The following is a 24,251-nucleotide window of genomic DNA, read 5'->3' on the forward strand; positions in this document are numbered from 1 at the left end:
AAACATTGAGAGTACAGAAAGTAGCAGCAGAACAGAAGAAACCACCCATAACCCTGCTGTCCAGAAGCAGGCACATTTGGCATAGGCGCTTCTTAAAAAGCATTATATGTGCACTTTAAAATTTTTACATCTTACAAATAAATGTTTCTGCCTTTGGAATTCCTTGCTCACACACACTTACTCTTTCAAAGCATCGTTCACTTTAGATGAGTATCTCCATTGTGTGCTTGTAATGTCATTTAATTAGGTGTTGTGAGTATTTCCAGTTTTTCTTTGTTAAAGACAGGCGCACAGACCCATTTGTGTATTTCTGTTAGAGAGAAAAATAGCTCTTTATTCCCACCTACTTTCTCTTCTTTTTAAATTTTTTTTAAATGAGAAGACGCCTACATTTTTGTGTATAGTACTTTATGAAGACCCTGACTAGGACCCTTGGGCATAAATATATATATAGAAACATTCCATTGTCTAGTAATAATGTGTTCCTGTTTTGTAATGACAGGGAAAAATTGTCACTACCTATCCATTTAAAAAATTCTTATGTGTTCATTAGTGTTCAGGTAAGCCATCATGGTCTTACAGGAAGATAGGTGTTGATTAGATATAAGGATTTAAGTAACATAGAGCCTGTTTATATATAAATTTAAAATTTTCTCTTGTTGTTTCTCAAATAGGATCAATATGGAAATTATGTAATCCAGCATGTATTGGAGCATGGTCGTCCTGAGGATAAAAGTAAAATTGTAGCAGAAATTCGAGGGAATGTACTTGTATTGAGTCAGCACAAATTTGCAAGGTATGTGCTTTGAATTACGCAGACTATTTTCCAGAAGAGATGATTAAATAGTATTTCAGCTCTAGAGAAATTTTCATACTTTTTTTGTTTTAATGTTTATTTTCCTCAAAGTATACATAGCTAAAAAAGTCAAAGAGTTCTGGTACAAAGTATGAAACATAAGACATCTCTTAGAGGGCTCCTCACTCCCCCAGAGTTCACCACTTTGAAATTTGGGGAATATGTTTCTAAAGCATAGACATTTTGTACTTTGGTAAACTGGGTATTTTATTTTATTTTATTTTTTATTTTTTATTTTTTTGTGTGGTAGGCGGGCCTCTCACTGTTGTGGTCTCTCCCTTTGCGGAGCACAGGCTCCGGACACGCAGGCTCAGCAGCCATGGCTCATGGGCCCAGCCGCTCCGCGGCATGTGGGATCTTCCCGGACTGGGGCACGAACCCGTGTCCCCTGCATCGGCAGGCGGATTCTCAACCACTGCGCCACCAGGGAAGCCCTAAACTGGGTATTTTAGTAACTTACTTGTTTGGAATTGTGAAATGTTCTTTACTCAATTTCCTCTTTGATACCTGAATTAAGGGGCAGGTGACCATATCTATATATAGGCCTTAGTATTTTTAAAAATCTCTTTTCAGTCTTTATATCATACCAGCCCAAGAATAAAATGTACTAGTTATTCCCAGGTTGTGAAAGATGTCTTAGGTAACTTATAAGTGGCAGAGATTGGAGAAGAAATTGTTGCTTCCCTGGTGGTCCAGTGGCTAAGACTCTGTGCTCCCAATGCAGGGGGCCCGGGTTTGATCCCTGCTCAGGGAACTAGATCCCACATGCTGCAACTAAGAGTTTGCATGCTACAAGTAAAAATCCCGCATGCTGCAACTAAGAGCAGGTGCAGCCAAATGAATGAATGAATGAGTGAATGGCCTTCTAGCGGCTTAGTGGTATGATATTCTGAGTAGAGTCTGTATATCCTATCATACACATAACATAGTATTCTGTATTTTTGGAATATTTTTCTTCTCTAGTTTTTAAAATAAATTGCAAGGCAGGTGTGACTCATACAACCTTGATGTTTTTAAATTGTTCACTTTTAATTTGTGAAATCTTATAATATTACAGCATGGAAAATAGAGAAAAGAAATAAAAGCACCCACAGATCCAGTGTCTCAACAGCCTAAGCACATCAGGGTCAGCTCTTAGACCTTGTATTGCTTTTTGTGGACATTTGCCAGGATTAGGGACATAGGGGACAGAATCTCTTAGTTCTTTTTTTGGGGTCGCTGTCCTATTTACTTTCTTGTTCAGTGTATTTAATATCTCACTCTTGGATATAGTATTAAGTATTAATATTATAATAGAGTTGAGGTCTGATAATGACCGAGTAGCTACTTTGGGCCCAATCCTCTCACAGATAACAACTAATAAATTGTTGACAAAATGCCCAAAACTACCTGAAGACATTAGAGAGCAGGGAGATAACCAGAGAGGAGTAGGGGAGGTTGTTGATACTTGGGAGGAAGGTTAACTGCACTGGGGAAATTTCCCCATCCTCCTCCCCCTCCTTGTTTTGGGGAGGGGGAGATATATAATTGACATGTAATAACATCGTGCATGTTTAAGATGTACAACGTGTTGGTTTGATACATTTATATGTTGTAATATTCCTACAGTAGCATTAGCTGTTATGTCACATAATTATCATTTTTATGTTGAGAACCATTAAGGATCTAGCCTGTTAGCAACTTAGAAATTTATAATACGGTATTGACTATAATTAGGAAAGTTACAAAATGATGACCATGGCAGTGACAAAATGACAGGGGAGAAGTCCTGGAAAGGAAGAGAACCAGGGAGGAGGAGGAAGCCTAAATTTAAACTTTCTAAATATCTGGTTGACTCCTGAACCTCATTTGTATAGGACAAACTCCAGGCAACCCAACTAAGGCTAAAAGAATTGAACTGAGGTTTCATCTGCTGCCTACTGCATGGGAGAATTTTGCAGTTTTTGATCAGCCAAGTTAACTGCGTACAAAAAAAGGGAGGGGTGAAGGAGTAACACTCTTAGGAGGAATATGACAGAACTGTTTACACAGTGCATCATTTGCCATGTCTAGATAACAGGAATATGTGGCCTATACTCAAGAAAAAAGAAAAAATAGAAAAAAACCTCTATGAATAGTTTTATACTACCCAGATGTTGGAGTTAGCAGAGCAGGATTATAAAGCATTTTATAAAGTTATTATATTTTGAAGTAATTAGTATTTAAAATACTATATTTTAAAGTATTTAAAGTATTACAAAGTATTTTAATTATACTCAAGGATGTAAAGGAAAATATGCTTGTAATAAAATGAAAAGATGTTCGTAGAGAATTAGAAGCTTTATTATAGAAAGAATAACATGGAAATTATAAGAGTAGAATAATATAACATCTGAAATAAAATTCACTGTATGGCTTCAACAGTAAATTAGAGATAACAGAGGAAGGAGCCAGTAAATTTGAAAATCAAATAGTAGAAACAAATCAGATTAGTGACCTTATGACATTTTGGATGTTAATATGGAACACAGAGTAAATTTTTCATTGACTTTGAGTGCATAGGCATGTGCATACACACGTAACTGAAGATATATTGCTCATAATTAATTCTGACACTTACTATTCTGTTTCATAAAAAAAAAAAACAGTCTCAGATCACTAAGTGGATTTCCTCAGCCATAAATGGGTTGGGAACCACAGTTTCAGAAACGCTGGAATAGACTTTAAAGACTGGAACAATATGGATTGTGTTTTAAGGTAGAAGGAAGCCTTTGGCCAAGTGGGATCCTGATCAGTGATCATCCCAAGTGGTGGTAGCTGATCTACCTGCTTACTTTCTTGGAAGACAGGTCACTGTTGAGGATTCAGTCCTCCCCCCAGAAGGATGTGTGTCCTGTCTGCAACCTAGTTTAGTAGAAAATCCTATTCTAATACTGACCACTTTGTAGGGGAAGCAGGCCTCGGCTGGATGAAGGTACGACCCAGCCAGGCAGTTCTAAAAAGTGATGAGTCCTTTGCCTGAACATTTGGAGATCGTGACTGGCTTTGTGCTACTGAACCAGCTCAGTAATGTCTTAGCTCCCTTTTCTGCTAAGGGAGAAGGCGGTGGCTGTTAGGAGATTCACTTCCACATGCCACACCTTCAGCTCGTGCTAGAATTGCATAGGACTGTGGAAGGAAGGTGGGGGTAAAAGTTTTCCCATATTGCTGCTGTATCAGAAGGGAGAGGCTGTTGTCTTAATTAAACCTGATTGATTATTAGATTTGATTTACCCTGTGTATCTTAAGAAGGAAGATCGAAAAAATATCTGGTAGGATGGTAGTTCTTGGACATTTTTAGCTTGAGAATTTTGTTTTCTAAATAAAAGCATGCGAATAATAAATACTCAGTACGCTAACCCAGGTAACATGGAGGGGGTCCTTTCAGAGCTCCATGGAAGCAACACCCTCTTATGGTTTAAAAACCTCTGGAATAGGGGCTTGTTCTGGTGATGGTTATTTGTGATGACTGTTCAATTATTGAGGGGGCTGGCCTTTGAAAGAAGGAGTAAGACTCTATCTCTGCTTTTTTGGTGCTTCTGGAGTGGGTATACACATCCTTTTTTCAGCCCTTGAAAGCAAAGTTAAGACAAATGGGTGAAATTTCAGGGAAGCATATTTTATTTCAGTATGTAAAGAATGTTTAACAAAGCCATTCACTCATATGGTAGGATGCCCTACAATCACTTCCAAATCACTGGAAATTCCCAAGCAGAGGCTAAATGGCTGTCTTCCAGGATTGTCAGAAAAGAGCTTTCTGCATTAACTAGGTTTGAAAGTTCCTTTTCTACCTGAGTGTCCTATGATCCAGAGCAGCTCTTCCCCCACTCATGAACTCTTTGTGAGGCCCACCTACCAAATGCTCTCTCTGCCAAGGATTGGCTCCAGTAATACAAAGAATAAGTATTGTTCTTGTTCTTTGACATCACACAACTTCCTCACACCCACAGAGCCACAGATGCAGAGTAGTGCTGACTTAACAAAACCAAACATTCACGAGTAGTCAGATCACTCCTGGATGGTGAGTGCCCTTGAGCATGGCCGGGTGTAATTTCATCAGCTGCTGCAGTCCCTCTGGATTGTAGAAGAACTCTGATTTAATGTAACCACATTTCTGTTTTTCCTTTCCCAAGATGATATATCTGCGAAGTGTTTAGAAATGTGGACATACCTGGGGGTTCTTGTTCTTCAGAGGCAGCGTGAAGTAGTTGAATGAGGGTTGTGGTTCCTACTTGTATCTTCCTTCACCCAATAAGTCTGTAGACCAAGTCTGTAGGGCCAGGTTCTGTGCTTGGCACTAGGGATCTACATGTAAGTGAGACTTGTTCTTGGCCTCATGAAGCTCACAGAGGTGAGCAAAGAATTGATAGATTCTGATACCAGTTGAAATTATGCTCATTAACCAATTCAGCTGTTAACGAGTCTTGTGAACCTTCACTTACCTGGGCTTGTTAACCCTCACCTGTTAGAGGGTTGGGTCTGGTATCCTCCAAGACCTGGTCTCGGCCATGGTTCACGTTGGAAGTCACAGATGGCAAAGGTAGAGTCTCATAGAGCCAAACAGATGAGGTATTAATCTTCCAAAAATATTAAGAGCTCTTTTGCTGCTGATCCTGAGGTCAGGGCAGAGGCCAGACAAGCACAGCCTAACAGGGTCCCTCTAAGAGTTGTCCCTGGATTTATCTCATTACAGCAATGTTGTGGAGAAGTGTGTCACGCATGCCTCCCGTACGGAGCGCGCTGTGCTCATCGACGAGGTGTGCACCATGAACGATGGTCCCCACAGTGCCTTATACACCATGATGAAGGACCAGTACGCCAACTATGTGGTCCAGAAGATGATTGATGTGGCAGAGCCAGCCCAGAGGAAGATCGTCATGCATAAGGTAGGCCAGCTTGTGCAGATCTCAGCCAGAGAGAAAGTGCAGGGCCCTTGGTTCTTCTCATTTCTGAAATGCAAAGGAGGGTGGGCATCTTGCTTCTTTTTGCAGAGTTTGTCACTGGATTGTGTCTCATGCTATGCTTCTTCTTCCTTTTATCTGCAATGGCCATTATCCCTGTGTTTGCGGGCCCTCTGTCAGTAACTCACTGGTGTGCTAAACTCAGTCTTTGTGAGGGAGTCCCCTCCCCGATCTTAAGCCCATGTTTCTACCTCTTGGCTCCTAGGAGACCAGCTTCTCAGTTCAGCAAATCAACCTGCCTGCCTTATTTCCTTTCCTCCCTCTTCCCTTTCATCATTCATTCCACCACTGTTTACTGAATGAGCGCACCTGCCCAGGGCAGGCGCCTGGCCTGGAGCGTTGACCTGGTGCCCACTGTGTGCCTGACGTCATCACAGAGATGGCTGAGACTGAGCCCTGCCCATGGAGCACGCGTGGGGAAGGGTGACGGGAAGCAGTGGTGGGACGTGAGAGCACGTGCCCGAGGCTTTGCAGGGGGAGGAGTTAGGGGAAAAGGGACAGAAATCTGAACTGTTGGGTGCTGTGAGTGGGAGCTGGCACAGAAAGCACGTGGAGAGGCCAGTGGCCTCAGAGCAGTCATGGAGCAGGTCCAACGGGCCCCACACAGACCACGGGGCCCGGGAAGCCTGACCAGCCCACAGGCAGGTGTGCCACACTGTGTCTGCGCTAGGCAGTGCCGTGAGCCTTCAGGTGCTGCTGGTCTGAACGCTCCGCCTTTGGGCTGTGAACTCACTCAGCCCTTCTCGATGGAGGGGATGGCCGTGGTCTGGCAATGATGAGCCACTTGCCCTCTCTGAGAACAAAGTTCAGTAATGAGAATCTTTGTTATGGACTCAAGTTCTGAGCCAGACGAGGCACCCACCACTTCCAGTTCAAAACAAAGCACAACAGAACACTGCGCTGGTGTCAGCAATGGCAGCTGAAGGCTGGGGAGTCCAAAGTCCTTAAGCCGTGAGACTCAGATAGGCATGTCAAGACGCTGGTGAAGGCAGAGGGAATGTTGGAGACACACGGCAGGTTGGGAGTTCATTCATTCGTTCAACAAATAGTTCACAAGCTCGCATGCTCTACAGCAAGCGCTCCTTTACCAGAGCACTGTTGGTAGACACAGCAGTGTTGTAGATGGTTACACCGATGCTGGGGAAGTGCTGGGGAGAGCTGTGGGAGAATGTGGAGGGGGCCTCTTCTAATGTGGTGTGCAGAGAAGGCTCCCCAAGAGAGTGACATTGGAATAAAGCCCTGAACCTTTTCCAGGCAGAGGGAACCTAGAGCTTGAAGGTTTGGAAGCAGGAGACAAGACAGTGTATGTGAAGAAGTACAGCAGGTCCAGTGGGACAGGACTGTAGTGCCAGAATCACATTTATGTTTCAAATAATGGTCCTGGCTGATGAGAAACTTGGAGGAGGGGAGGCAGCGGGAGATGAGGCAGTGAGGACTGGATGGGGGACTATTAGAATAGTTCAGCATTTCCTTTAAATCAGGTGAAAAATGGAGTTCAACAGTGTCGTACACACACATGGGTTGTTAGTTTTTTGTCTGGAAGAGGACAGGTGTAAAGGTTAAGTGGTCTCACCAGTGAGCCAGTGAGCCAGTCCTGGGGAGAGACAGGTGAATGAATTGAATTTCACTTAGTTTCTAAAAGAAGAGCTACCAAAAGCAAGGGGGGTTTGGAGCCTCCACGTCTAGTGACCAAAACATCAGCTGTGTATAGAGTCCAGACTGCAACCCAAATGAAAGTGTGGCATCCTTTCTATAGATGAGTTTAGGAAGGTTAGGCAAATGGTCTGGGTCACACAGCTCAGAATTCGAGCCAAGGACTGAATAGTTTTCCAGACAGGCTCCTAGGTGAGAATATAATAGCTGATACAGGTCTGTCCTGTGTGGGGTACAGAAATAGTTTCTAGAGCCACTTGATCCTTCCTTGCTTTGAGGGCATAACGAAACAGACAAAATAGTCTGCCTAGAGCCCTCAGGCTTGAGAGCATCCATCTTCCCTGGTACACTGTCCTGTGTTTTGAGTATAAGCGCGAGCTGCGATGGGGAAGCAGGTTAATGTTGTGGGTCTTCACCGTCCGTGTGGACGGTTGGTGGTTATGCAAATGATTGTGAACACAGTGTGTTACGTGCTGGAGCTGAGGTATGTAGAAGGCTCCATGAACTCACAGAAGAGGAAAGGGGGTTCCAGAGAGGAAGCGCCTCCTCAGATGTCTGGGATGCACAGGACTTGCAGACGTGGGTCTGCCCAGAGAACAGAAGAGATGCTCGCAGGGCTGAGCCGAGCGTGCCTGGAGAGGGTGAAGGGTGAGACTGGAGCAGAGCCGTGAGAGACAGTGGGGAGAAGAATAACTTCTGGAGGAAAAAAAAGAATTTCTGGTGGAGCCAGACAGCGGGGTTCCCATACCTCTGCTGTCCCTTATTAGCCATTTGACTTTAGATGAGTGACTTACCAATGTGCCTCCATTTTTCGTCAGTGAAATGGGGATAATCACACCTCTCTTATGACGCTTCAAAATGAACTGCGCTCGGCTTATGTTAGTCATTTTTATTGTCATCATTAGTAGCTTTTTGTGATTCTCTATGAACTGGAGAGCAGGGTCAGGTGGTGAGCACAGGATTCATGGTGCCCAGAAAGAAACCCCCGCTGCTCAGGAGAGCTGAGGTACCTTGCGAGGGACCAGAGGGGCCAAAAGCCTCCTTGAGGGCGACGTAGTGCAGGCGGTGGTGGACGGTGTGATTGTCAGTCTTGGGATGCACTTTCTCCACATACTGTTCCGGAAGTGGTCTGTGGCCGTCTGACCTCCAGAGCTCTCACGTCCTGCCTGAGCGCTTAGGCTAGGAGCTGCTCCCCTCATCTGTTCGGTCAGTGCAGCCTGAGAACTCAGGGGCTCGGGTTGAGCCAGTGAAAGGTGTTGCTTGTGAGACATGTGTGCTGGTGGGCGCCCTGTGGTGCCTGGGAGCAGGTTACCCAGGAGCCCGCCTGAACCTGCCTCAGTCAGGCCAGAGTGACACAGACTCTGCTTTCTCCCCAGATCCGGCCCCACATCGCGACTCTTCGCAAGTACACTTATGGCAAGCACATTCTGGCCAAGCTGGAGAAATACTACATGAAGAATGGCGTTGACTTGGGGCCCATCTGTGGCCCCCCTAATGGTATTATCTGAGGCAGTGTCTCCCCCGTCCCCTTGTTCCCACTGACCTCACTGGCCCACTGGTGAATCCACCCAGCAACCAGAAATATTCTAGTGTAGAATCTGAAATGGGTAAATGGTTGCTCCAGGATTACCCTCTCCTCCCAAAAAAGGAATCAAATCCACAAGTGGAAAAGCCTTTGTAAATTTGTTTAATTTTATTACGCATAACATGTACTAATTATTTTTTTTAATTGACTGATTGCCCTGTTGTTTTACTGGTGTATAGGATACTTGTACATAGGTAACCAATGTACATGGGAGGCCACATATTTTGTTCAACGTTGTATCTATATTCCACATGTGGAAACTTTCAGGGTGGTTGGTTTAACAAAAAAGTTTAAAAAAAAAAAAAAAGAAAAGGTTTTTAACTCATTTGCCTCGCTGGCAAGTTTTGCAAATAGCTCTTCCCCAACTCCTCATTTTAGTAAAAAAGAAAAACAAACAAAAAAACCTGAGAAGTTTGAATTTTAGTTAAATGACCCCAAACTGGCATTTAACAATGTTTATAAAAATATATATATATATAAATATAAAATGAAAATCATTTCAGAGTTGCTAAAGCTTCAGTTTATGACATTAAGTTTATGAAACTTCTAAAAATTGCCTTTTTTGGAGACTACTATGCTGAAGAAAACAGTGTAGAGTCTGTTTTGTGAGGAGGAGACGTGAGCACCCAGAAGTCTTTCAAGGCCAGGCGGGTATAATTGTTTACTGCCTACTGGAGTTTTTTCTGTTAACATTGAAAGGCAAAATCTGATTACTTAGCATGAGAAAAAAAAAATCCAACTCTGCTTTTGGTCTTGCTTCTATAAATATATAGTGTATACTTGGTGTAGACTTTGCATATATACAAATTTGTAGTATTTTCTTGTTTTGATGTCTAATCTGTATCTATAATGTACCCTAGTAGTCGAACATACTTTTGATTGTACAATTGTACATTTGTATACCTGTAATGTAAATGTGGAGAAGTTTGAATCAACATAAACACGTTTTTTGGTAAGAAAAGAAAATTAGCCAGCCCTGTGCATTCAGTGTATATTCACACCTTTTATGGTCGTAGCATATAGTGTTGTATATTGTAAATTGTAATTTCAACCAGAAGTAAATTTTTTTTTTCTTTTGAAGGAATAAATGTTCTTTATACAGCCTAGTTAACTTTTAAAAAGAAAAAATAGCTTGGTTTTATTTGTCACCTAGTCAGATAGTAGCAAGATCCTTTCTAAATGTTATTCAAGATGATTCAGTTCATACTAGTGGTTTTGTTTTTTTTTTTTTAATCCTAAAAAAGTAATGTTTTGCTTATTTTGTGACAGTCAGAAGGACGTGCAAAGTTCAGCCCCGCCCTAACTTTCCTTACAATCAGAGCCCCTCTCACCTTGTAAAGTGTGAATTGCCCTTCCTTTTTGTACAGAAGATGAACTGTATTTTGCATTTTGTCTACTTGTAAGTGAATGTAACATACTGTCAATTTTCCTTGTTTGAATATAGAATTGTAACACTACACGGTGTACATTTCCAGAGCCTTGTGTATATTTCCAATGAACTTTTTTGCAAGCACACTTGTAACCATATGTGTATAATTAACAAACCTGTGTATGCTTATGCCTGGGCAACTATTTTTTGTAACTCTTGTGTAGATTGTCTCTAAACAATGTGTGATCTTTATTTTGAAAAATACAGAACTTTGGAATCTGAGTTTGTGCTTTGTTACTATTTTTTTTCCAATATAGTGCCCTAGGACAGACAGCCCTTTCAGCTTGTTTTGTTTTGTGTTTTGTTTCAAAATCAAAGACATAACCACATTAATCAGGATGTCCAACAGCTATTGAAAAATCAGAATATTCGCCTTCCTGGGCCCAGAGTCTGTACACACATCATGGGGTGCATTCTCAAAAAGCCTGAGCCCCACGATCTGCCTGGTTCTCTGCGGTGCTCTTCATTCACTCCCTCTGGCCTCTGCACCATTTGTGGGCCCAGGGTCTAGATTTGAATTCAACAGATTACAAGTGTCTCCTGGCCAAGTGTTGGCTCCGAATTTTCTGAGGCAGGGCAGTTAGGTAAGGCATCTGTCCAGGCCTCCCTGCCCTGAGGCCCCCTTTCCCTCTTCTCCGTCTGGGCTGCTCCTGTCCGTACCCTTCCCGCCCACCCACCAGGGCGGCCCAGGCTGGCCCATTATCCTAGGTTGCTCATCTTAGCATCACATAAGGGACCTCTTCCAGCTTTGAGTTCAGGAGGCTCTAGCTCACTGAGGTACCCGTCACCTGTGCCTTAAGATCCCTGCATCACCTTCCCTTCTTTACCACCTTTGCTTCAGAAGCAGCTTTGGCAAAAAGCCACCACTGAAACTTAGACCAATGTTGGCGCTGAAAGTGGAGCGTCAGGGTGTGTGCAGAAGGGACTTTGCTTGGTCCCCTCCCAAGGGTGAGGGACGGTCACTAGCAGGCCCCGTGGGTCCCGGGAAGAAAGGGACAGAAAGGTAGCTGAGCTAATGGAGGTTTCAAGTCCAGGACCTGATTTTGCCTTAGTGACTGTAATCGGCTCATTCCCCAACCTTCGCCCAGGCCGTAGCTGTCTTGGGGCTGCCAGAGACAGCATGCTGGAGGTGGCTCTGGAATCAGACCAGGGTTCAAATATGGCTCCCACTACTCATTGTGTGTGTGGGCTGGTGTTGCTGCACCCAATGTTTAACCGAATCCCTTGCTGGAAATTGATGGAAGGCGATATCGCATATGTGAAGTGGTTCTCACATCACGTCGTGGAAAGTTATAGCCATTAGCTGGTTATGGTTTTACTGGACCCTTGCAGAGTCCATGTACAAATTAGGCAAAGCAGGAGGAGGCTTGGATTTCTTTCCCTTCCACGGGCCTACTGTCTTTGTGTCCTTGAGATGGTAATTTTGCCTGTCTGAGCCTCAGTTTCCTCTTCCATAAGATTGGAGTAATACCTCACGGAGCTGAAGTAAGATGGAATTGTTAATAAACGTGTCAGGTGCCTGGCATTTGTGTGAGACACTCGTGCAGGTTTGCTTCTTTTCCACCTGGACTATTTATACTTGAACTTTGTAATTTTGGTTTTTTTTTTTTCTCTCCCTTTATTCTTAGCATTTAGTGTAATGTTTTGTGTTTGTGGTTTTAGTGGTAACAAAGCAAGGTGCTAGTTTAGATATGTGATACCTCCTGTGCTTTACTTCCATCCTGTGTCTTTTGAGGCCTGGGGAGGCTTTGCAGTCAGACAAATACAGGATTTAATCCCAGTTGCCTTTTATTACCTGGGTCATCTCTCTGAGGCCCAGTTTTCTTCTCTGTGAAATGTGGGAAAAATAGTACTTTATGTCCAAGGTTGGTTGTGAGGATGAGGCTTAGCAGAATGCCAGGCATTGGCATAATAAATGAGTGGTATTTATTGTTTTTTTTACCTTTAAAATCACTCATCCAGTGGCTGTGCACAGGTTTTGGGGAACAAAACCATGCTTGTCCATTATGTACAGAAGTTTACGTAAAGTTGTTTGTCACGAACCGTCTCTGTGCCAGGCACCCAAGAGGTGGTTTTTACACGTTCTCTAATTCCTCACAACAGTCCTGCAAGAAATGTGGTGGTCCTCATCCTCATCGTGTAGATGTGGAGACGGGTTCTGGGTTCTGATGCAAGTCTTCGGGTCAGACCAATGCTCGGCCTGAGGCTTTTTCCCTTGGTGCCTCATGGGAGGGATTGGGGCTGGGGTGGACCCCTCCCTCTGCAGGATTGGGTTTCAGGGAGCAGGCTGAACCTCCTCATTTTCCCCACTGCTAACGAGTCTGCCCAAGGATGTGAGGTCCTGGGCTGCCGCCACGTAGATACCCGCATTCTTTTTTTTTTAAGGAGCATTTTATTTTTATTTTTTTTAAAATTTTATTTATTTATTTTTTTGCTGCGTTGGGTCTTCGTTTCTGTGCGAGGGCTTTCTCTAGTTGCGGCGAGTGGGGGCCACTCTTCATCACAGTGCGCGGGCCTCTCACTGTCACGGCCTCTCTTGTGGAGCACAGGCTCCAGACGTGCAAGCTCAGTAGTTGTGGCTCACGGGCTCAGTTGCTCCGCGGCATGTGGGATCTTCCCAGACCAGGGCTCGAACCCGTGTCCCCTGCATCGGCAGGCAGATTCTCAACCACTGCGCCACCGGGGAAGCCCTACCCGCATTCTTGATCTCTTCCAGAGACCCTCCCTCCAACATGGATTCCTCACACTCTGTATAATAATCCTTTGCCTAGTCACGGGGCTTTACAGTTTACAGAGCACGTTCATATTTGTGATGACTTTGATCCTCTTGAAAGCCTTAGGGAGTAAGGTAAGGTATCAGCCCATTATTCAGATGAGGTGTTTGGGACCCCAAGACACACAATGAGTTAATAACCAAGTAAGGATTTTATCTGAAGTTTCCTGACTCCAAGTTCAGTGTTCTATCCATGCCATCTTGCTCTTGCCACCTTCCATCAGCTCCAGGGATAGCTGGTCTCTCTAGTTGGGTTTCCAGAGAAGTGTGAGGCACTGGATAGTTAGGCATTTTGTGGGGAGGAAAACTGTGACTTCATGTAGTTGCCAGCTTTAGCCACGCGAGGGTGCTGCTGCCTAAGGAAAGCATTATAGAGGCGTAAGAGCTCAAGGCTCCAAGGTCAGGGCTTGGGATGTTTTCCCCCTGGCTTGAGGGCCTCCGGAGTGAAGAGTCCCATCTCATCTGGAGACCTCAGGTCTGGCATCTGCTCTAAGACTAAGCTTCCCCACTTCCTTCCCTCCCTCTGGCTTGGGGTGGCAGGGTATGGTCGCGGATCTGGCTCACAGACCCTAGCTTTGCCTTTGCCTCACTGTGTAACCCCTGGCAAATCAGTTTCCCCAACTGTCACCTGGCCTGGTAGCCCAGCCCTGCCACCCTCACACGGCTGGTATGAGGTCAGATGGTAGGGGCTGAGGAGGGTGGCCCCATGCCTCTGTTAACGTGACCCGAGGCCCCGGTGTCTCTTCGGGGGCTACATCTCTGGCTTATGAATCAAACTTTCAAACAATGAAAATGTCCAAATCTTTTTATGACCCAGAGCTGCCTAGCTTCAAATCCCAGCTTTACCAGCCCTCTGTGACCTTTGTGAGTCATTTAACCTCTTATTATGGTATAATAATAGTCCTATTTCATAGGACATACTGAAAGCATCTGGCGCATAGCAGGGAACATAGCAAGTCATACATAGAAGTTGTTATATTATTATTATTATTGCCTCCAATTTTTCCCTGCTATGTTTGGGGCCCTTGGAATTTTCACTAAGGGTGACTCTTTATCCTCCGAACTCGGACAATTTTAAGCATGAAAGTCATTGCACTGAATTATTACCTCGGAGACAACCTCCCAGGTGGCCTGGCTTCCTGATGTTCTTACCCTTGTGTATTCTGCGTGGAATAGGGCTGCCTGGAAGCAACAAGACATTATGAAAAGGGTGGGGTATGACTTCTGAGGCTGGGCCACACAGGACACTGTAGCTCCAGCTTGCTCCTCTGGGACACTTTGTAGGACACTCTGTGGCAAGGCCCATGATGAGGACTTGAGGGCCCCTGCTGTGGACTGGGGTTAACTCGCCAGTCACACTTGCCATCTTGCAAGCAGAGCCTGGAGCCCCCTTCAGGCCTTTGATGACTGTAAGGCTGGCTGACATCCTGACTGCAGGCTCATGAGAGACCCCAAACCAGAACCACCCCTCTCAGCTGCCCCTGAACTCCTGACCCACAGAAACCGGGTGAAATAGTCAATACGTTTATTGCTGTTTTAAGCTGCTGTGTTGGGGGGTCATTTGTTACACAGCAATAGATAACTAATACACAGCACAAGAACTGGTGTAGCCCAGGATGGTTCTGGGCGTATCAGAAGGCCCATTTCTCATTTCTCCAGTGAGGCACATGCTGCCCTGCTCTGTCCTGGCCTTGGAGAGCTTGTTTCTGCCCCTGGCAACCCCCTCCCCACCAGCTGCCCCTCCCCAGGATTCCGGGAAACTTCCTGGTGCTCCTCAGAGCCCAGGGTGGAGACATGTCTTTGGGTGGGGCTGCACCAGGGACTCCCAGGAAGCCTCAGCTGTCCTGTGTCAGAGCTGCCTCAGCCTCTGTCTCTCAGGCCCAGTGGAGAGGTCCCCAGCCCACACCCCTCAGGCCTGGAGTGGACCAAGCTGAGAATGACTGAAAAGTAGTGGATAATTGAGTTGTGACTATGGGTCTTGCCCTGAGCTGGGTGCTGCCCTGTGTTACGTTGTTCACCTGCCTCAAACTCTGGGAGGGGAGAGCAGTTACTTTAACCTCCACGGGAAGAAAAGTGGCCCCAGGTCACTGACCAGGAAGTGGCAGAGTCAGAATTTGACCCCAGAGTCCCCTAGGCCTCTCCTCAGAGCCCAGGGGCCAGAGTCTCCCCCTACTCTTGCTTTCTGCCATGCCCCTTCCCAGGGCCCCTTGCAGGAAGCTGGGAATTGAGTTTGGTGTCCCCAGATCCAATCCGTTTGCAGATGAGAAGACTGAGGCCCAGGGCAAGGGGAGTGACCTGCTCAGGGCCACACAGAGGGTGAGGGACGAAGCCGGGACCTATCTGTGCCACGTGAATGCAGTTACAGTTGCCCCCTCAGTATCCATGGGAGATGGGTTCCAGGACCCCTGTGGATACCAAAATCCACCGATGCTCAAGTCCCTCATATAAAATGACATAAGATCTGCATATAACCTACGCACATCCTCCCATATACTTTAAATCATCTCGAAATTCCTTATAATACCTAATGCAATGTAAACACTATGTAAATAGTTGCCGGCGTGTGGCAAATTCATGTTTTGCTTTCTGGAACTTTTTGGAATTTTTTTCCAAACATTTTCCATCCGAGGTTGGTTGAATCCATGGATGTAGAACCCGAGGATGCGGAGGGCCAACTGTCCTTGCTACTTGCCCACCTCCTGCCCTGGGATGGCAATTCCCTGAGCACCTGGATCTGTGACTGGCCCACAGCAGGGGCTCTGGAACATGAGGGTGAGCTTTGCTAGTCTCTGTGAGTCTCAAAGATAAAAGCCCCACAAGACACATGAAATATCTCAGTGACAGTCGTACTCACTCAGATTCCATGGTGTTGGGGCAGGAGGGTCTCCCACCCCCCTCAATCCTTCTCACTGTCCCCTCGCCCCCCTTTCCCCAATTCCAGGTCACTCTCCTCCACTGGCTTTTTTGGTTGTCACCCAGCTGGGCTGCTCTAGCCCCAGGATGAGGTGAGAAAGAAAATATATTTTTAGAGAGGCTTTTTTTTCTTCCAGGAGAACGACTTCAAATGTGCAACTTATTCCCAGGAACGGGGGTGTGTGAGTGAAACGGCTTCTGGAATGGCAGTGCCCTTGTCACCTCCTGCTGTCTCCTCTTCCTCAGCATCTCTGCTGACCCTTCCCCTCTCTCCTTCCTCTCCCCCATCCAAGGGAAGAGGGCAGGTGTGTGAACACAGCTCCTGGGCCTGGGCTTTCCCCACCCCCCACAACCCGACAGCCACTTCCGAGCCCCGTGACCTTGGACTGGCTAAAGGGGGCCACAAGGAGTCAGGGCCTTGGATTTGAATGAGGTCTTTGTTGTGGGATGGGTCCAACCTCAAGAGTCTTTGCAAACAACAGGGCAATCAGTTAAGGAGAGGGGCGTGGGTAGAGCAAACCCTAGGGCAGGTAGCAAAGCAGCCTAGGTTCTGCCACAGACTGACTGTGTGACCTGGGGTCAGTCACTTCCACTTTTCAGGCCTCAGTTTTCTTACTTGTGAAATGGGCAGATGAAGGGGTGGAGTGAGGAGAGCAGCTCAAGGCCCTACATACTGTCATTCTAGGTTACAGTGAGCAAACCTGCAGAACCTTCTCAGCCTCATCCACACACAGGACTTCTGAAGCGTCCAGCTCGAGCTCAAGACTTCAGAAGCCCTCCTCCCTCCTGGGTGGGCGGAGCCTCAGTGTGACCACTTCAGAGCACCCACTCTCCAAGGCCGGCCCACCATGGCTCAGTGGAGGCGTCACCACCACCACGAAGCCTTCCTATATTCCCTCCACGACACGCAAAGCCTCAGAGTGAGGTTAACCCCTCCGTGCCCAGTCTCCCTGCTGGCTCTGCTAGACTGTGGATGGCATCTGGCGGGGCTGTGGGCTTCTGTTCACAATTAATGTAAAATTAATGAAGCTTAAGCTTCAGGGCCTCTCACTGGCACAACCCCCTTCCAAAGCCTTGTTCCTAATTTTGTACTTGTGATCCCCTCAAATTGTATAAGCTTCAGGCCCCACAGAATCGGACCTACCCCTGTTTTCATCCCTGCCCAGCCTGAGGGCAGAGCCCACCTCTCTCTTGGAACAGTTGCTGTTTCGGCAATTCCTCCTCCACGTCCCGCCACCACCCTGCCCTGGCTGGCCTGGCACCTGGGCCAGAATGACCCAGAGACAGGGTTTCTGCATCCACCTGCCCCTCCGGCATGGGCAGCCCTGCTCTGTGGCCCCCGGCGCACTCATCTCAAACAAAATCAGACTTCCTTCTCCATGCCCACACCTGCCTCAAGGGGCCTCCCGGGAACCCTTTGGGTCCTTAGTTTGCAAACCCCCAGCTCACAGACCTAGCAGAGGCCTGGGTTCAAATCCTGACCCCATGCCCGGCAGCTGTGTGCCAGGGGGGCATCACCCACCCTTCCTCTTGAAGGGACTTGCCCAGAACACAGGGGTGAGGGTGCTCAGGAAAGGCTCGAGGCGTGGCCCTTTGAGACCCTCACACAGGCAGGTCCCTTGGCGGGCAGGGGGCCCCCCACAGATGGAGGCCAAGCCGTCCCACTCTTGCCCATGCCCTGTGTGGACTCTCTCAGCAGCCGCTCAGATTATCCCGTGATACTTGCTGGGGCAGCAGACAGACAGCCAGAGTCTCCCCAAGGGCCCCCTGTGGGCCCTAGATCAGAGCCTTCTTGCCAGAATCCCGCTTTGGTTCCTGATTTTGGGGTCAATAATGTCAGGACTGATTTCATTCAGACTTTTCCCTGAAGCAAACCCGGGTTCTGGCCTCCATCTTGAGTCCTGGGCAAGGCTGGAAGTTACGATGGGAGAAGGTGGGTGCAGAGGGGCCGGGGGGAGGTGGGGGCAGCCCCAGGAGAGGCAAAGGCTGGTTTTCCCAGGCTTGGGATTGTCTTGAGCTGGAGGGTCAGTTAGGATCGCGAAGTCCCCTGTGGCCACAGGGGAGGGCACAGCAGTGGTCTGTCAGCACTCTCACTTCCTGGCTGTGTAACCCGGGGCCAGTCACCCAGCCCTTCAGGGCCCCAGTTTCCCCAGTTGTAAAATGGGGAGCCGGTAAGGAGCGAACGCATGCATCATGCTCCCTGAGTGCCAGGCTCCGCTGGAAGGGCTCCTCTTGGCTACAAAGCTGGGAGGCAAGTGTGTTCGTTGTACACAGATCACTCGGCTCTGGGGAGGAGTGAGGGACAGCGTTCCTGGCAGGTGCCCTGAACAGTGCCTGGCGAAGAGCAAGCCCTCGGGAGATCTTGGCTCTCATTATTACATGGCAATGTGAGTTCCAAAGAGCCAGTCTGTTTAGCCAAACCTCCGGGGGCAGGAGGCGTCAGGCAACCACTACTGAGCACCTACTGTGTGCCAGGCCCAGAGATGCAACTCCAAATTAGGCAGCTTGGGCCTGGAGCTCAGAGATGCCGGCTGAGGCCTCCACTTCCCTTTAGCTGCCTTGTTGGAGCCAGGAGCCCTGGCCAAGGGCAGAGAAAGGTCTCACTGGGGAGGGTGGTGAGGCCTGGCTGTTAGGCATGCCTGTGGGGGGTTATCTGGTTTCCAGGCTCATCTGAGTGTGTCCACCAATTGGTTGTGTCCGTGTGACAGTGTGAATCCCCTCACTGACTCTTTAACTCACTCATCAGGTACTCCCCGATAGACCTCTGCCCCTGGCATTACAGTGTAACCATTAAGACCCTGGGTCAAGAGCTTAGCTCTCACTCACCAGCTGTGTGACCTTGGACACATCTCCTAACTTCTCTGTGTCTCGACTCATCATCTAAAGTGGGGATAATGTCAGTGTGCGCTTTGTAAAGCCATGCCTGGCATATAGTCAACTCTGTTTGGGTTCCACGATTATTGTCTGCTGGGGATACTGAGGTGCTCCCACTTCAGTGGGGGGTGGTGACAGACGGTAGAGACTGAAATCGGGGGAGGGCAAGGATGGACACTGGCCAGGGCAGGACCAGCCCTGCCCAAGGAAGTCAGGCAGGCTCTCCCGAGGGGCCAAGTGGGCCGTGGGAGTTGAGCTTGGAGGGGGGCAGCAGCAGGTGCCTGTGCGGATGGGGAGGGCAGGTGAGGGAGACCCTGAGATGCTGGGACACGGCTCCAATGCACAGGTAGGTGTGGGGGAAGGGAACTACATGGAGCATCGGGTGCTGGAATGCGGTGAATGTGTGCAGCTGTGAACCCCGAGATTAGCAGAGCGGGGGGTGGGGGGGATGGAGGGGTTCGGGGGTGGGGGTGGTGAGGAGTAGGATGAGACCGTGGGGGCCCAGACCTGGCTCAGTTCGGGCTGTGACCGGTATCTCTGAGCAGCAGTTGGCGTTCCTGGCCTGCCCAGCCCAAAGATCTTCCCCCTCCCCCACCTCAGAACTCAGGGAAGAGCGCTGCTGCTGCCAGAAGTCTTTTTTTAAAAAAAATAAATTTATTTATTTAATTTATTTATTTTTGGCTGCATCGGGTCATCGTTACTGCACGCGGGCTGTCTCTAGTTGCGGTGAGCGGGGACTACTCTTCATTGTGGCGCGTGGGCTTCTCATCGCGGTGGCTTCTCTTGTCGCAGAGCACGGCGTCTAGGCGCGCGGGCTTCAGTGGTTGTGGCACGCAGGCTCAGCAGTTGTGGCTCGCGGTCTCTAGAGTACAGGCTCAGTAGTTGTGGCACACGGGCTTAATTGCTCTGCAGCATATGGGACCCTCCTGGACTAGGGCTCAAACCCAAGTCCCCTGCATTGGCAGGCAGATTCTTAACCACTGCGCCACCAGGAAAGTCCCCGGAAGTCTTAGAACTGGCAGGAACCTCTGAAGGTGGGCCATGCTCATGGCCCATCCTGTGCGTGGAGACTGTTCTAATGGCCTTCCTGATCGCTAGTTTTTGGAGCCTTGTATACCTGCCAAGACAGAGTACTCACTACCTCTCAGAGTAGCCACTGCCATCTGCGGCCAGTTCCAACTGTTCCAAAGTCCTTCCTTGAACAGAGCTGACATCTGGCATCTCATACCCCCTACCCTCGTCCTGTTGGCCCCAACTCTGCCCTTTGGGGGCTCCTCAGAACCAGCCTGTTCCCTGGGCCTGGAGCAGCCCCTCTGGGAGGTGACTGTCCCTACATCTGGTCCCTTACTTTATAAACATCATCCCAGCCACCTTTATTGAACCCCCAGTACAAAGTCAGGAAGAGCCCATTTAATCTTCACAACCTGGCACCTGGCCCTTGGCCAGTGTTGCGTGTGGCACACCCAGGCACTCACTTTACCTTTGGATGATAAATGAATGAACCAATGAATGAACCCCTTGTGGTCATTATTCCCATATTACAGCTGGGAAACTGAGGCTCAGAGAGGTAAAGTCACTCATCTAGAGTCACCCAGCTCACAACCGGCAGAATTGAGATCTGAACCCAGGTATCTGCCCAACCCAGAGCCAGAACTCTTCAACTCCAAGCTGTGCTGCCTCAACTGGAACCAGCTCCCCACCTACTGGGTCCCATCAGCCCCTCTCCATCCATCTTCCCAAGGTGCCCAAGGGTCAGAATTCCTCAAGATTTGGCACTGGGGTCCCCAGAGGCTGGGACCTCAGAATTCCTAGGGATTTGTGAATCTCAGAGAGTTGGAAAGTTTCCCTCCCTTCCTCTCCAAATCTCTGCCTAAGGGCAGCTGGCCTGGCCTTACATACCCTTTAGGTATGGGGCTCTCACTCCCTTTCAGGGAACACCTAATGCAGCTCTGCCTAATGAGCTGATCTTTGACCTCTGGACCTCCTCTCAAGACCCCTGCAGGACCAGTCCAGGTTCCTCCGACAGCCCCAAATCATGGCTGGTGCCCGAGTCTGTTCCTCCGCCCCCCCCGGCACTCACCCCTACTGGCTCCATGAATCCTGGTTTCAGTTCCCTTTTCCTTGGGGGAATTGTTCCAGTTTCAGGTCAATGATTCCCCATCTCCTGACGGCAGGCCCTGCACTAGGTGTGGGGACATGGGGGCTGAGGGCAAAGACTTTCTGCCTGCCAGTGCTGGCAAATAATCTCCCCTCTCTGGGCCTCAGTTTCCCATCTAGGAAGTGGAGTTTTTGACAGCATCTACTTCATGGGGTCACTGAGAGGGTGAGATGAGATAACCCCTGTAAAGCACTTGGCATGGGTCAGGGCTAAATAAATATTTACCCCCTTCTTCCCCCAAAACAGGTGGGTGGGGGTGACTGGGAGGTGAGTGGGAAACACGTTCATTAATTCAACAAATTTGTATTGAGCCACTGCTACGCACGAGGCCCTGGGCTAGTGCTGGGGACACAGCAGTGAACAAGACGACACAAACTGCTGCCCTCCTGGGGCTCATGTGCTAGTGGTGGGAGACCCCAGTGGGTAAGTGAAGTGTATCGTATGTCAGGTGGGGATAAAGGCAACAGAGAAACGCTCAATGACCACGTTCGGGGGAAAAGGGATGTGGGGCAGGGGTACGGGGGTCTGCATCCTACAGTGAGGAATCTGAGTCTCAGAGAGCTGGGGACACCTGCCTGAGGTCACACAGCTGGTGGGACAGCAGCACGAGGCCAGGCCTGCCCACCCCAGTGACGGGCCCAAAGGGGGCCACGCCTGCTCTGGGTTCTGGCTGCTCACCCGTGGAGACATCAAAGCCCAGTGGACTCGGATGACCTCAGTCCCCCTCTGTGGACCGGCTTGAGGGTGGGGGTGATGGGTCCTGGGAGAGCCAGTGAACCGAGTCGTTAGCGGGGAGGGTATTAATGGTCACCCAGATGCGACCCATCTACCCAGACCCTCCGACAAGCTGGGTCATACCCCGCATCCCCACGCGGGGTCCTTCCCCTCCAAGCCCTGCGACGGCCAGGGGAGGCGTGCGCTGAGGGACCCCGTCCCCAGAGCAAGCCTCCGCGAGGCCGGCCACCCGTCTCGGGTCGCACGTTCCCCGCCTCATCCCGTGGCGGGCGGGCCGGCGAGTGTGGGGCGCGGGGGGGACCCGGGCGGCCCCGGGCGGCCCCGGGCGGCGGGGGGAGCTCAACGTCCAGCTCCGCCCCTCCCCGCCCCGCCTCCCGCGCTGGGGGCGGCCTGGCGGCGGCGCACGCTTCCTGCAGGCGCGGCGGCCGTGGGCGCGGAGCTGCCGGGCGGAGCCGGGCCGCCGAGCCGGAGCCCCGACCGAGAGCGCGCCGGGCCAGCCGCCGGGCCGCGCCGCCGTCGCCGCCGCCTCCGCCTCGGGAACAAAGGCGCCCGCCCGCCGCCGCCGCCGCCGCCGCCATGAAGCCCGGGCCGCCGCACCGCGCCGGGGCCGCCCACGGGGCTGGCGCTGGGGCCGGGGCCGCGGCCGGGCCAGGGGCCCGCGGGCTGCTGCTGCCGCCACTGCTGCTGCTGCTGCTGGCGGGGCGCGCCGCGGGGGTGAGTGCTTCCCGTTCCCGCGCCCCGGCTTGCGCGCCGCGCCGGCCTTGGGGGGGCGGGGGTCCAGTGCCTGGCCGCCCGCGCCTCCCGGGGGCTCGTTTCCCCGGGGGCGGGACCCTTCCCCGTGGGCGGCCTGGGGTCCAGGCTGGGGTCCGGGCGCGGGGCCGCGCTGGGCGTGTCTCGGGTCTGAGCAGACGTGGCTTTGCTTCGTGGGTGTGCCCGGACCGCGGCCACTTTTAGGGAATCGGGTCGCGTTCTCCTGCGGGGGGAGGGTGTGCGTTAGGTTCCTCCCTCCGAGGGTCGCGGCAGGAGGGCAGGGGGGCCCGGGGAGGGGGAGGGGTGAAGGGGGCCTGTGTGAAGGTGACCTGAGGGGGTGGGTGAGTGTGACCGCGTGTGTGGACACCTCCGTGGAGGGTCCTGGGACCTGTGGGGTGTGCACGGGTGAAGGATGAGGCGTGAGGACCAGTCCGTCCCCATGGATGGGGGCCATCGTGCCCTACCTGTGTGTGGTCGTGTCAGGGTGACCCACTGTGCACGGTGTGTTCCGGGGACGGGCTGGGGACTGTTGGCCATGCTGTGTGTGCCTGCAGGGGGTGAGTGTGTTGAGGGGGAGACCTCTGTGGTGGGTGTGTGCTCCAGCCCATGGGAGTGTGTGCGTGTGTGTGCAGGCGTGTGCTGGCAGGTGCATGGGTTACCCCGTGCGTGGAGCATGCACCCCTGAGTGGGGCCGAGTGTGCAGGTAGTGGTGAGTATGTATGTATGTATGAGGTGACCCCTGGGTGTCCCTTTGAGTGACCGCAGCAGCCGTGGGGTTGAGCTCAGTCCCAGCTCCATCAGGGGGAGCAGGAGGAAAGGCCATCTCCTCCCCTTTGAGGGACCCAGGTCCCAAGTGAGTTCCCTATGGGCACATGTCTGGAGCCTGGCCTGGGCATGAACTGGGGGGTTTCTAGGCCTGATCCCCTTGGTTGGTTCTAGGAGCTTTGCCTGTCCCCCATTTCCCAGGCTGAGAGGGACCCAGGCATCTCAGGCAACCCCTGCCCCCCGGGTGCCTACTCCGCCACTGCAAGTCTCTTTGGGCCTCAGTTGGCCAGTTTGTGAAATGGGAGGAGGTCAGGCAGGCACTCAGAGTTTGCATCTCGGACAGATAGGCTACTCCTCAGCCTCTCCCATCTGGGGGCTATGAGCTGTGGGGCGGGGTGGGGGGGAGTGTTGAATGCCAGGCTGAGTATGGGGCCCGGTGGGCTGGGTGCCTCATCCCCAGTTATTCCCCAGGTGGGGTGAGGAAAAGAGGTCCCTGGGAGGGACAGGGACCCAAGCCTATCCTAGCAACTGGGTCACTTTCTCAGCTATACTTCTGGAAGACCGTCTTTGAAATCAAAGATGTGGAAATCACACAGCCTTGTGTTCAAATCCTGATCCCTCCTCTGATTCGTGGTGTGACCTTGGACGAGTTGTCTCACCTCTCTGAGCCTCCATTTCCCCCTCTGTGGAACGGGGCTAATAACACCCTTCTGAGAGATTAAATGAGAGGACGTGTGTGCTCACCCACAGGAAGAGCTCAGTCCGTGTTTGGTGTGCGATG

General features: G+C 50.1%; 3 protein-coding genes and 1 non-coding gene across 53 annotated transcripts in view; 3 read left to right on the plus strand and 1 right to left on the minus strand.

The window, feature by feature from the left end:
- TINAGL1 (tubulointerstitial nephritis antigen like 1) overlaps positions 1–7,276 on the minus strand; it is a 496,849-nt gene extending 489,573 nt beyond the window's left edge. Inside the window, exon 1 of the mRNA XM_067013050.1 lies at positions 7,272–7,276. The gene's annotated coding sequence lies outside the window, so the exon portion shown is untranslated. The remainder of the gene's footprint in view (positions 1–7,271) is intronic.
- Positions 1–10,724, plus strand: part of PUM1 (pumilio RNA binding family member 1) — a 128,459-nt gene extending 117,735 nt beyond the window's left edge. For all 50 annotated transcript variants that reach the window (XM_067012786.1, XM_059037277.2, XM_067012818.1 and 47 more), the window contains 3 exons: positions 675–796; positions 5,568–5,760; positions 8,865–10,724. In XM_067012786.1, coding sequence (XP_066868887.1) covers positions 675–796; positions 5,568–5,760; positions 8,865–8,996 — 447 coding nt within the window. In that variant the 3' untranslated portion in view covers positions 8,997–10,724. The remainder of the gene's footprint in view (positions 1–674; positions 797–5,567; positions 5,761–8,864) is intronic.
- On the plus strand, positions 6,601–6,685 carry LOC131746969 (small nucleolar RNA SNORD103/SNORD85). Its single transcript, XR_009332720.1, has one exon. It is a non-coding gene; the product is annotated as a small nucleolar RNA SNORD103/SNORD85 (small nucleolar RNA).
- Positions 10,725–22,597: 11,873 nt separating the features above from the next.
- The window catches only part of SDC3 (syndecan 3), a 37,889-nt gene continuing 36,235 nt past the window's right edge, over positions 22,598–24,251 (plus strand). Inside the window, exon 1 of the mRNA XM_059037442.2 lies at positions 22,598–22,669. The gene's annotated coding sequence lies outside the window, so the exon portion shown is untranslated. The remainder of the gene's footprint in view (positions 22,670–24,251) is intronic.

Source organism: Kogia breviceps, chromosome 1, assembly GCF_026419965.1.
Source record: "Kogia breviceps isolate mKogBre1 chromosome 1, mKogBre1 haplotype 1, whole genome shotgun sequence".
NCBI lineage: Eukaryota > Metazoa > Chordata > Mammalia > Artiodactyla > Physeteridae > Kogia > Kogia breviceps.